Source organism: Atractosteus spatula, chromosome 5 (genome assembly GCF_055471065.1).
Source record: "Atractosteus spatula isolate fAtrSpa1 chromosome 5, fAtrSpa1.hap1, whole genome shotgun sequence".
In the NCBI taxonomy this organism is placed as follows: domain Eukaryota; kingdom Metazoa; phylum Chordata; class Actinopteri; order Semionotiformes; family Lepisosteidae; genus Atractosteus; species Atractosteus spatula.
The window spans coordinates 6470908-6484094 of record NC_142710.1 but is presented as its reverse complement, the minus strand read 5'-3'; the positions used below and the strand labels follow the sequence as shown (position 1 = coordinate 6484094).

The 13187-nt window shown below is 46.0% G+C and overlaps 1 protein-coding gene across 4 annotated transcripts in view; it reads left to right on the top strand.

Annotated features, from left to right (window-relative positions):
• The window catches only part of LOC148833702 (nectin-4-like), a 71447-nt gene that overhangs the window by 23828 nt on the left and 34432 nt on the right, over positions 1 to 13187 (top strand). For all 4 annotated transcript variants that reach the window (XM_088917291.1, XM_088917289.1, XM_088917290.1 and 1 more), the window contains exon 2: positions 12658 to 12867. In XM_088917291.1, the coding sequence (XP_088773417.1) occupies positions 12658 to 12867 (210 nt within the window). The remainder of the gene's footprint in view (positions 1 to 12657; positions 12868 to 13187) is intronic.

The window sequence follows — 13187 nt, the reverse complement described above, 5'->3', positions numbered from 1 at the left end:
CCTTTGGGTTTCTCCTGCGCTGAGTACAGCATGCAGGAAGAGCAAGGCAGCCTGTTTATGGGTGACCAGGGTGATTCACTAAGACAGAGGGTGTATCAGATTGCTTTCTTCTTCATAGGACACTTTACACAGAGCAAATATACAGTGCAAGTCATTTCCCTTTAGTGATTTGTATTTGTTTGTCTAAAAAGGCTTTTAAATGGAATCTGCACCCAGTCCTCACCCCTCCCCATGAAATCCCCATCTGCACAGCTGTTCAAAGACTGAGGAGGGAACCTCTCTGGGCTCCTGTTCAGTTGTCCCGAGTGCGATACCAACCAAAGTCCTTTGTATCTCCACTTACCCAGGGAGTTGAGACTTGTTCATTGTAGGGTGCTTTTATCTTGTAATACTTCCTTCCACTTTTCTGGACACTCCACTCAAAGTGCTTTCCAGGTGATGGGGATCCCCTCCACCACCACCAGTGTGCAGCCCCACCTGGATGATGCTCCAGTACTCTCCCCACACACCAGCTCTCAGTGGGGAGGAGAGCAGAGAGATGAAGCCAGTTCAGAGATGGGGATCATTAGGAGGCCATGATTGGTAAAAACCAGGGGCAAATTTGGCCAGGACACTGGGGTAACACCCCTACTCTTTTCAAGAAACACCCGGGTTTTTTATGATCATGGAGAGTGAGTTTTATGCCTCATCTGAAGGACGGCGCCTTTTTACAGTATACTGTCCCTGTCACTATACTGAGGCATTAGGACCCACACAGACTGCAGAGTGAGCGCCCCCTACTGGTCCCACTAACACCTGTTCCAGCAGCAACCTTAGCTTCCCCAGGAGACTCCCATCCAGGTACTGACCAGGCTCACACCTGCTGGGCTCCAGGGGGGCTGCCAGCTGGGAGCTGCAGGGTGATCTAGCTGATGGCTTTATTTCCCTCCACACATGACAAAACACATGAATCATTTCCTTTACTCCGCCTTTGACAGTTGTTGTCTTTGCTCTGCAATATTCCTGCTCATACCTGTAACTGACACAGAAAGGGTTAAGTAAATCTAAGAGATTTCACGATGTGTTTAAGGTTTCTGTTAACGCTCATCAGGTGATAGTGTTACAACAGCGCCGAAATTCCGGTCTCAAGCCCAGACTTCACACCTTTACCGTGTTTCATACGGGTTTTGTATTGGCAGATTTCTCTCTAATGTAGGCAAGCCAGGCTCAGTCCTTTCTTTTCAGGGGAAGCCACCTGTTCATTTTGGATTTGTCCAGAGGACAAGGGTCTCTCGGGATGAGAATCAATTCAGAAACTAAAAGGAAGTTTGATAATTGGAATGAAAACCCAGCAGACACTGAGCCAGAGAAAGATCCTGCCCCGGATTCTTGGCTCTGGATAAGATACACATTTAGAAAGAAGAGCCGTCTGAAATCTGTCCAAAGCAATCACAGTGTGGGTGGGGGCTGGATGTATTTCTCTCTTTTCGTTGCACTGACACCCTGTTAACCACCTTTAACTTTCAGTCAGAGGCTTGTGGTTGACAGCAGTTTGGCGCAGTGAATAGATATCAAAGCCAAGAGCAGAAGCAGGAATCACTCAGTCAAGGCTGGGAGGTGAGATGAGCCTCTTAATTCATTTTAATGAGCTGCGCAAAGAGATAGCACAACCTTTGCCTGTGACTGTGATGGAGGGGCCTCACCTAACATGATCTTTTTGATTTTATCATGATTTGTCAATGATGGATGAGGTTGTGTATTGCTGAACCATGACTGCTTTCAGAAATAACAGTTAGCCATGGCCATCAAATGACCTTAATGGAATAGCCTACTCTCATGTATGATTTTTCATATGCTTTTCTTCTTCTCTGTATTATTAATAATGGCAATTGTCTTCCAACTTTATTTACAATTTTTAATTGTGAACAGGAGTGTGGAGGAGGTGATCAGTAGACTGTAGATCTCCAGGTGTAATTGTGAACAGGCGTGTGGAGGAGGTGATCAGTAAACTGTAGATCTCCAGGTGTCAGTGTGAACAGGAGTGTGGAGGAGGTGATCGGTAGACTGTAGATCTCCAGGTGTCAGTGTGAACAGGAGTGTGGAGGAGGTGATCGGTAGACTGTAGATCTCCAGGTGTCAGTGTGAACAGGAGTGTGGAGGAGGTGATCGGTAGACTGTAGATCTCCAGGTGTCAGTGTGAACAGGAGTGTGGAGGCCTCACAGTGCTAAGACCGTGGGTTCCAATCTAGACCCAGGCTGCTATTTGCAAGGAGTTTGTATGTTCTTCCCATGTTTGCTTAGGTGTCATCCCACAGTCCAATAACATACCGGTAGGTTAATTGGTTTCTAGAAAATTAGCCCCAGTGTGAGTGAGTGTGTGTGTCTGTGTCTGCCCTGGACTAGCATCCCGTCCAGGGTGTACCCTGCTTGGTGCCCGTTGCTTGCTGGGATAGGCTTCAGCTCCCTCGTGACCTGATTCGGAAGAAGAGGTTAGAAACTGGATGGTTGGATGGATTCAGCGAGCATCAGAAAGGTGATGAGACATGGTGAAGTCCTCATGCCTGTGGTTTGCAGGTAGCCAGTTTAACCACAGAGTATTTAGCAGTAAATGTTGCTGGTGTTTTCATAAACTTCTGATTAGTTCCTGGGAAGCGAAAAAACATTTTTCTCCCTCCTATAAAAACAAACAGCAAAAGCCACACATGGGTGGGTGTGATCCCTTCAGGACAGCGAATTTAATTAATCTTTTTGCTTCCTAATCCAAAGTTTAAACAATAAACACCTTACAAGTGCAGCAGGAAACAACAGTGACATGTTGTAGTGTCACTTTGTATTATAATAATAATTATAATAATTCCATACACTTCTAAAGAGCTTTTCTTGATACTCCACTTACAGTGCCTAATAGTTCATGGAGACTCCTCTCCACCACCATCGTTCCTTGATTCACACTGGCTCTTGGCTCCAGGCACTAAAGGCAGAGGAGACCTGGAGGTGGCCAGAGCGCTGGGGGTGTGATATCGGGGCTGAGGGGGCTGAGGGGCCTGCTGGCTGGCGTGCAGCTCCGGGGCTGGCAGACGAGATCTGGGCGTGGGCTGAGCGAGCTGTGGGCAGAGAGGCATCGCGTGAGAGCCGAGCTGGGGGAGCCAGTCGGGCCACATTGCTCACACTCCCTGGAGTGTGTCACCTCCTTGCCCGGCTGACACCTGCTCCTCCCTCTCTCCGCTCTGGGCCTGGAATGCTGGCTGCCGTGCCTTTTGCTGAACAGCTGAACAAACTGTCAGAGCAATTGTGCATTTAATAATAATAATAATAATAATACAGTCAAATAGCTTTACCGGTAATGGGGATCCCCTCCACCAACACCAGTGTGCAGCCCCACCTGGATGATGCTCCAGTACTCTCACCACACACCAGCTCTCAGTGGGGAGGAGAGCAGAGTGGTGAAGCCAGTTCAGAGATGGGGATTATTAGGAGGCCATGATTGGTAAAGACCAGGGGGAAATTTGGCCGGGACACCGGGGTTAACACCCCTACTCTTTTTGAGAAACTCCCCAGGTTTTTTAAAGACGTCTCATCCTATGCCAGGCACCCTTTTCACAGTATATTATCTCCGTCTCTATATTGGGGCACTAGAACCCACACAGACCGCAGGGTGAGCACCCTCTACTGGTCCCATTAACATCTCTTCCAGCAGCAACCTTAGCTTTCCCAGGAGTCTCCCATCCAGGTACTGACCAGGCTCACACCTGCTGAGCTCCAGTGCAGCTGCCAGCTGGGAGCTGCAGGATGATACTATATATCTGCTCCTCCCCCCCCACCAACTCACTTCCCCTTATTGCTTGCAGTGTCTCTGTGTTGTTGTGTTCCTGAGCACTAAACTCATTTTTTTCAAGCAGTAAATTGAAAGTTCTGGTGACAGATGAGCCTGTATGTTAATAGTCCTGTGGAACATCAAGTCACCTTTCTGTCTGTCTCTTTCATTCCTTCAGCCTTGACCTTGCAAATTGTCTGTGTACTTGAAGGCTTTAAACGAGAGAAAAAGGCTTGCTTAATTTAAATACTTTGTAAAGGTTGGCCACCAAAATATGAATGCCCAACTTGTTATTAATACCTTCCAGCTCTCTCCACCTTTCTTTACAAAAGCACCTATGCGTAACAGTGAAATATTGTTGTGTTCGTCTCTTTCAAAACTATGCTTCAATACAACAGAGACAATTGCTTGCCGAAGAATGTAGGTCTTCAACTGGTCATGCAAAAGACACACGATTCCCACCACATCTGAAGGATGTGAACACAGTTCCCCGAAAATCACTTCTCATCTGAGTTTTTGGGATCAGTTCTCAACTGGTTTACAGCTCTGGCCTTTGTTTTAATTTTGGATTGCAGGTTTCACTTTTTATTTAAAAACTTCTTACCACCTTTTATATGTCCGAGGAGATCGGGCTACTTGAAGGTGGATTGTGCCTTTCTGTAGAATTTGAGATGTACAGTTGTTTTTTTTTACGGTCTGATTTGCTTTGCTGAAGATGGGGTCTGGCGTTATAATACCCCGTTATTACAGTTATTACAAGCTAAGCACCAGCAGTTCTTTACTAGCCGTTATGAAGAACTGCTGGTGCTCGTAAATAAAATTTAAACATAGTTTGGTAGGTCCCTTGATCCACTGTGACTTGCAAGAGATACAATTAAAACAATGTAGTGTTCCAAACAGAGTAATGTTTTTTGGAGAAATGCAGTATATCAGAGATATTCCAGTGCAATGGTGTGGTGGAATGTGACAAACCGCACTGGGGCAGTCAATGGGCAGGAGGAAGAATGGAGATCTCATGCTCTACATGCACCGAGGCTGGTGAATTATAAAACAGTACTTTTCCTCAGAATACAAAGCCGGTGCTGAAAACCATTAAGGGCATTGAAGAGGATTTGTTTCTTTTCTTTTGGCTTTTCCAAACTCCCGCTTGCGACAGCACAGGTCTATAACAAAGGCTTTGTGTTCAGCGTGCTGCAAGTGTAATGCCTGGGAGATTTGTGGTTTTTCAACATCCCGATGTTGCACTTTTATTTTCCCAAGTGCAGGAGACGGAGCACTGTCTTGTTCTTTAAGCAGTTGCGCCGGCGAGTAATCCTCTCTAAGGGGGGACTTTCCTTATGCGCCGAGCCTCCTCAGTCACGCGGAACATCAGATCAGATGAGCTCGTCTGTCTCCTCTGCCTGTGCAGTCAGTGCTCTTGCTTGCAGAAGATGGTGTTTGGAGCTGTAATTCGCCAGCAGGTCTTTGCTAACAATCCTGTCGCCTTCTAAAGATTCCAACACACACTGTCAACATGGTAACTGGATTTGAGTAGCACTTCCAAGCTTAGGGATCCTGATTCTTGAGGTACCTTATGAAGAGCTCAGATTCCACTTCTAACACCAAAACATATTGCATTGTAAGCTTATTATTATTAAATAATAATAATAATAACAGCATAAATGAGGATCGGCAAAGCACTTTGAGCTGATTGAAAGTTTTCTGCATTAATCTCTCTCTCTTTAGGGTAATAATGCAGCCTTGCATTGAAACCTGTCACCCCACCCAGTCATTTCCTGGATTGCTGTCAAATGTGTCACTAAAACATTTGTGTTTTTTCCCTTAGTGTTTTCTGTAGGCACAGTGCAGGTAGTACACAGTCACCTGCAATGAGCATTCCTTCTCATTCTCCACCAGTAATCCCAATTCACACTCTCTTACGGGTGGTGTGGTCTCACCTTCCTTTCTAGGTGTTGTTCTTTCGGTCTGAAAAAATTTCCAGTTTTGGTCATTTCCATTGTTGGCTCGGAATTCCAATTTATTCTTTTATGAAAGGATTCAGTGTACCATACAGCGGACAGATTCACTGCTGCCAGAGGCAGATCCAGTCGGGATCTAAATGTGCTGTTTGCAACGGGTGATTCTGTGATCAGTGCATACATGTTCTTTAAGATTAAGAGATCATTTTATTGACCATATACAATTTCTTGTGTCAGGAGTTTGTCTTTTCACAGACCCCAGCTTGCTCTCCATGAGCCACACAGACAGGGAGAGAAGCTTGGGGTCAGAGCACAGGGTCAGCCTTTTATACAGCACCCCTGGAGCAGTTGGGGTTAAGGGCCTTGCTCAGGGGCCCAATGGAGTAAGACTCCTCTGTCGGCCCCATGATACGAACTGGCAACCTTCCAGCCACAGGTGCAGGTCCTTAGCCACGGAGCCACTGCACTGCCTATATGTTTATTTGTATGTTTATTGGACAACATACATTTGAGCCTTTTCTGCTTTTCACCTGGGAGTACGGAAATTCAGAATAATCCGAAAACTTTGTGTGTTGGACTGCAACACAGTTTTTCTATTTTGTATGAAATCTCTGAAGACATCTACAGTAGAACCATTGTGACTCATTGAGGAGATGGGCTCTTTTTCTTCCTGTGTGCTGCTAACGTGTCTCTGAGAAACTGCCTCGTGGCTGCAACTTTGCAAAAAAGAGGCGTTTCTAACATAATTATTCAGAACTGCTGTTTCCTGAGGCTGGGAGTGCTGTAGAGTTCCCAGATCTCTGTCTGTCAGCAAATAAACAATTTTAGACAACAGGTCGGCTGACCACTGAACAGAAAAATGAATCAAGGATCAGAAGAGGAATTAAGCCGGAGCAGCCTGTGACTCTCCTGTGACAGCCGGAATCTGCCCTGCGGCTTAAACAGTTTGTTGGGAGGCTACGAGGGGCGTGTTACAGACAATTTTTTACTATCGGTTTTTCACATTTCCCTATCCGGCTTCGTGCGAAGAAGAGAAGAAGGAGAACAACAACAAAAAAAAGGAGAAACAGTGCAGATCAACAAAATTTCAGCTGCCTCATGCTTTTGCTTTCTCTTCAAACGGATCTTGCGTTTCAGCCTAGATGAGCAGCGCGTCCACAGCACAAAAACAGAAAGCTGGACGCAGCGCAGGTACGCAAATCGAACGGCTCACAGAGCATTAAAGCATCCCAACGCAGTCCTGCACTGCTTGTCCACATTGAGGCTGTCTCTCGTTCTGGGAAGGGAGCAAGCTGTGGACATGAGTGGCTGGTTAGGGATGTGCAGTTATGCACGGGACTGGAGCAAAGGCAGGGACTGAACTGCTGCAGTTCTCGGCCATCGTCCCTGGAAGGAGGAGAGAAAGTGTCCCCACGCCGGCCTGCTTCGGTTCAAGTTCCCACAGGATGGGTCCAGGCCGCAGTTGCAGTCGGACGGGACCTGTGAGACTTGTGAGGGATTTGTGAGAAATCTGTGGGGTTTGAGGCTGCCATTGAGCCTGTGTTTCATCTCCCCATTCTTATCCGTCAAGCCCTTAACCTGCGTTATCTTGTCATGCCTCTGAGAAACCCTCTCCTTAGTACCCTCAGGCTATTTTACGCCAATCCCTTTGTCCCTGTGTGTGTGTGCCCCATGCAAGGGACTAGTGTGGACTAGTGTGCCATCCTGGGTGTATATTGTTTCCAAGACAGCCTCCTCCACAAACCCTGACCCAAGAAAAAGCAACCTGAAGCTCAGTTTTACTGGGGGGGGCATCACATGCCAACTTAATCAGATCACGTTGAACCTTTTCTGTTGCTGGTGGAATTTGGCCATGAGAGTGCATTACCTTTAAAACATCGACCCTATTTGTTTTAGACAAAGTGAGAGCCGATTTACCTTCGCATGTGTGGTAATAACAGTAGAAATGCAGTATTAAACTAATGTTGAATACTTTCCCCCCCATCTTGGTTTTCGAAACCCAAGGGTTTGCATGTTTTTGTGTCACTACCATTTGCAGATTTGCCTACAGCCCTGGTATTATTGTCTGTGTAGTAGCTGATAGTTTGTACCGAAGCACATCTACTGAGAAATCGAGGGGTATGTGTAGAACTATGTCCACTAACTACTGCAGAAAGTCAAGCTGATGTTTCACGATGACAGCGCACACACTCTCTCCTCAGACCACAGCTTCAGGGCTTTTGTTTGCAAACTGTTTTGCTCAGTAGAAGTGCACAAACCTTCCAGTTCTATCACCATGCTTCCAGCTGCAAAAGAGAGCACAGTGCCAAAGAGTCTGCTGTTAGATTTGAATCGTTTTTTTTTCAAAAACCTTTTCCCTGGTTCAAAGGCAGGTGGTGCACCATATGGGTGGAAGGATTATGTTGTATTAAAGAACGTAACGTCTCTTTGACAAACCAGCAGTTCCGTTCAGGTCTTAAAGGTGGGGAATTATGAGGGTAGAAGCTGGAACACTTTTTATTTTATTTTAAGGTATTAAGAGCTAATTCAACATCCTGCACCACAGATCCACAGATCTTTTATGACTTCTCTTTTATCTTTAGGACTTTTTGCACACCTGTAGCTTCTTCGATAAGCAGGCCTCTGCTTTTCCAGTTACTTGAGGTGAACTTGGAAAAATGGATATGGATATGGACATGAAGGAAGCTCAGGGCCAGTTAGGAAATAGTTTAAATTATAATTCACTGGGCGGCTCAGTGGCGGAGTGGTGAGCATACCTGTCCTGCAGTGTGGGGCCCTGGGTTCACTTCTCGGAGTGATATCTGTGTGGAGTTTGCATGTTCTCCTCGTGTTCGAGTGGGTTTCCTCCAGGTGCTCCAGTGTCCTCCCACAGTCCAATGACATGCTGGAAAGTGAGCTGGCTTCTGGGAAAATATGCCCCTGGTGTGAGTGTGTGTGTTTCTGCCCTGCAATGGACTGGTGGCCCATCCAGGGTGTCTTGTGCCTCTTGCTTGTCAGGATAGGCTCTGGCTCCACCACAACCCTCTATTGGATAAAGTGTTTAGAAAATTGAGGCTGGATGTAATTCATTAAATGTCCCTTCCCCTGTGGGTCTGAAGGGTGACTGCATGTCCTCCTGTGGACATTCTGACCTTGTGGCCTTCGAGGGAAAGGAGAAATAGGCTCTACTGTGTCTCCTCACTGGATGACACTGTAGAGCAGGGTTTTACCCTTTCCAATCCATTCCATTGCTACAAAAAAGCCTATATTATTAAATCAATCGATCCATTATTTGTTGTCATTCCACACTGGTTACATTGAGCTAATATGGGGCAGTATGGATTGGAGGTCCAGTGAGAACCGTAGTACCAGAGGGAATAGGGCCGCCATTTCCCACAATGCAGTGCATCCAAAACCTTTTCCCCATCTCTCGCTGTGACTTTTTAAGCAAACGGGTTGGGCGTTTGTAGGGCAGGCGACCCTGAAGAACCCTATCTGACCTTGGGTGTAGGCAGGGGACAGCAACGAGCACATTCCTAAGCGATGACATACGCGGGGGAGGCGGAGACCTAAATCGGCCAGTCTGGATGTATTTCTAAAATGCTCCTTTTCTCCCAGCGTATCAGGTGACTGGCGTCAGTTGTCCCGTCACTAGTGGAGTGGAAGCATTTAAGTGACTCATTGGCGTGGCCCTTTTGTTAACACTGTGACCGCTTAAGAGGTTCTGTGTTCGAGATTTGCACTACGTCAGACACCTTTTCCGTCGGTGCAGCCACGTATGTTGCTAGGCCAGCAGAATATCACATAACATAAAGCATATTCATTTCCAGAATCACTACGTTTCTCCTTTTACCCCTTCTTATTCCACTCTCTCACCATCACAAACAGTTTAGTTAACAACCCTGTTGTCAAGGAACTCCCTTAATATCGTTGACCAGTCGTCTTCTCCTTGTTAGGAGATGTGGGGGAAGCTCACACTCAAGTGACGAATTTCTCGTAGCTCTTTCTTAAAATCCAGAAACCTGTTTCACCTGCAGCATGACTCAGTGGATGGCAGAATCAGACTGCTTTTCAAGTCTTTCACTGCAGGGATGTGTAAAATTGTGCGCAATGTGTGCTGTGTGTTATAGTGTACTCATTTACCAATCAGACATGTGGGAAGCCTTTTGAACTTTGAAACTGTGAGTTTAAAAACGTTTTTAACATTTGAAAGACTCTTGAAAACTGCAATTTTTTTGAAGCATAAAATGGTGAAAGGAAACCTATAATCCATAATAATAAAATAATAAGGTACAATAATTTATTGATACAATTTTAATGACAAGCCAATTAAGCAGTTAAGGTCAATGAACTGGTCATTAGGGTAGGATTTGTGCATTTGCAAAACGTGTTCTATATGTTCTACAGGTAGGAATATTAATTAATACCAATGATTAAATATCGTCCATTTATGTTATATTTTTTTAATTGTGATTTTAAAAAGTTAACAAGGTGTGCTAAGAATTGCACATTTTTCACTCTACAAAGAAATCCAACATGCTGAAAACGGATACTCTCTCAGTGCCATCTCCGCACATACTTAATATGTTCTAATTTTTGGAAATCATTCCCCTGTCTTGTGCTAACATCATGCTGCTGTAAGGGTGCTACAGTGGCTTGATTGGAGCATGCTACTGCTCCAGTCTGCTCTCATTCCTAAAGGTTCCGTGGTTGAGTGCTGTGACTTTGAATCACCTTTAAGGCTTCTGGTGATACTGGGTGTGTATTCAATAGAATACCATTTCGGTTGGCTGGTTTCAGTTCATTTCAGCCAGAGAAGGAAGAGTTACAGACAAAAGGAGATTATCCACCTCAATTGTTTTGGTGGTTAATAACTTGTTGATCCGAGAATCTCTTCCTGCATTTACTTCAAAGGCCTCAATTTCAACAAGATAACTCTATGGGCTACTTCATATACTGGCACCCTCCCAGCATTAAATCATATTCTGGTGGGAATAGAGAGTGTCTCACCTGTATTAAATGATTTTTGTAGGTGTGGAGAGTGTCTCATCTGTCTTAAATAATTTCAGGGGGGTTGAGAGTGGTCTCGCTTATGAAATGGTTTCCGTTGGAGTGTGCTTCCTGTATGAAATCATTTCTGGTGGTGTATAGAGTGTCATACCAGTATTAAATCATTTCAGGTGGAGTGGAGAGAGGGAGTGTCTTAATTGTCCTCATGGGGCAAGTTGTTTAACAGCAGCAGACAATATAAAGCAAACAACAAACACATAAACGTGGTTTAAACCGGTATGGCTGCAGTTATAAATGAAAACATGAAGCTGTTTGTTTTTAAATGGGGAAATTGGTATCTGTGATTTGAGGAGTAACTGGAATTCATTAAGCAAAGGGTGTTACTCAAGACTCGTGACTGATACAGGTGGGACAGAGTAGAAGAATCCCCACTGCTGGCTTTCTGATGTACTCGGACAATGTTCGCCAATCTGTTTTTACTCCTCAGATTCTGATTCCCATACCAGCAGATCAGGGCAAAAAAGAGTGTCTCTCCCATATGAAATCATTTCAGGTGAGGGTAGAGGGTGTCTCACCTGTATGAAATCATTTTAGGTGGGGCAGAGAGTGATCTTGCCTGCATTAAATCATTTCTGCTAGGGAGGGAGGGTGGATCTCCCCAGTGTCCAGTGATTTCTGACAGTGTGAAGGTGAGATTTGTGTTACACAGAAGGCGGAGTGGTGGCACTGTGGCTAAGGACCTGTGGCTGGAAGATTGCCGGTTTAAATCCTGTGGCTGGCAGAGGAATCCTACTCTGTTGGGCTCCTGAGCAAGGCCCTGAACCCCAGCTGCTCCAGGCACGCTGTACAGTGGCTGACCCTCCGCTCTGACCCCAAGCTTCTGTGTGTCTCATGGAGAGCAAGCTGGGGTATGTGAGGAGACCAATTCCTAATGCAAGAAATTGTATAGGGCCAATAAAGGGATCTTTTCTTAAACTTCAGGATGGAAACTTCTTCAAAAACCACATGCTGCACTTCCAAAATTAGAGTAGAGTTTGGTGTTTGGAGATTGCATGGAGCAAACTCATGATTCTGTTTCCATGGTTTCCATGGTTCCCATCCTGAGAAACTATGTCACTGAATGACCGTGATCTAGAGATCACTCCGAAGTGGAACGGCCCTTTCTCCCAGCTGTTGTCCCCTGCTCTTTTTCACGAATGGGGGCTCTCAGGTTCTTAGGGTACAAGGTGATGAGCTTTTAAAGGGAAACGGCAGTCCCAATATCTCAGACTGGTTATTGAATCTCGGCAACACATTTTTTGACGGCATAGAACAAAATTACAAAATTCTGAACAGAGCACAAAATCCAGAACTTTGTGAAAGTACTGTATGGTCTCCATTTTGTCGCAGACCTCTGGTCTTATCAAGGAGCAAGAGTGAGAGTTTGTGATAATTGTGACAACATGCAGCCCTTCCTGCTCACTAGTCACTGTAATAACTAATGTGATGTGTGAGTGAATAAGTGCAGATGCAGCAGACGTTTTACCATATTTCACCGTAGAAATGTTCCAATGTGATCTACATGCAGAGTTAAGAAGTAAGTAGTATTTGTGGGCAAAACCGTCTTGAAGTCGATATCACTATTTCTATTGGATTAAAAGAAATTGATTCACAAGGCTGCTTGTTTTCAATGTTATAAGGCTGCATCACCTCACCGGAAGTTTTGTTGCCTCCTTCTGAACTTTTGTTTACTTTGTGATGGAAATTGGAGTTTTTACATGTTAATGTGAACATTTGACTCTTATTGCTGTTTGAAATGCGCTCATCAATGCTGATTCTTTTCTAGCCCTGAAATCTAAAATAGCTTCCCAGCTCCCCTGTAACAGAGCTAACAGGCGGCTGCTTTTCTCATCGCACTGTCCCCCCCTCTTCCTCCAGGGCGCTCGAGCGCTGCGTTCTTGGAGCCCCCCACCTCCGACAGCGTGATCACCGCCCTGCAGGAGGAGGTGGCGCGACTGCCCTGCCGGTTCGAGCCGGCCGCCGAAGAGGTGGTCCAGCACGTGACCTGGTTCAAAGAGGTCACCGACAAAGACGGCAAGACCACGCGGGAGCAGATGATCCTGGCGCATGTCTCGTACGGAGAGACGGGTAAGGCAGGCGGTGCTGTGCCCGTTGTTCTCGAACGCTAATTCCCACTGGCTTACATCCCGGGTGCGGTGGTGAGCATCGCCGCCTCGCCGCGCTGGGGCCCTGGGTTCGACTCCCCGGGGTGTGTGGAGTTTGTGGTTCCTCCCCGGGTTCACATGAGTTTCCCCCCACAGTCCAAAGACGTCCTGGTGGGTTAACTGGCTTCTGGGAAAATTAGCCCTGGTGTGAGTGTGTCTGTGTCTGTGTGCCCTGCCATGGACTGGCGTCCTGTCCAGGGTGTACCCTGCCTGGTGCCCATTGCTTGCTGGGATAGGCTACGG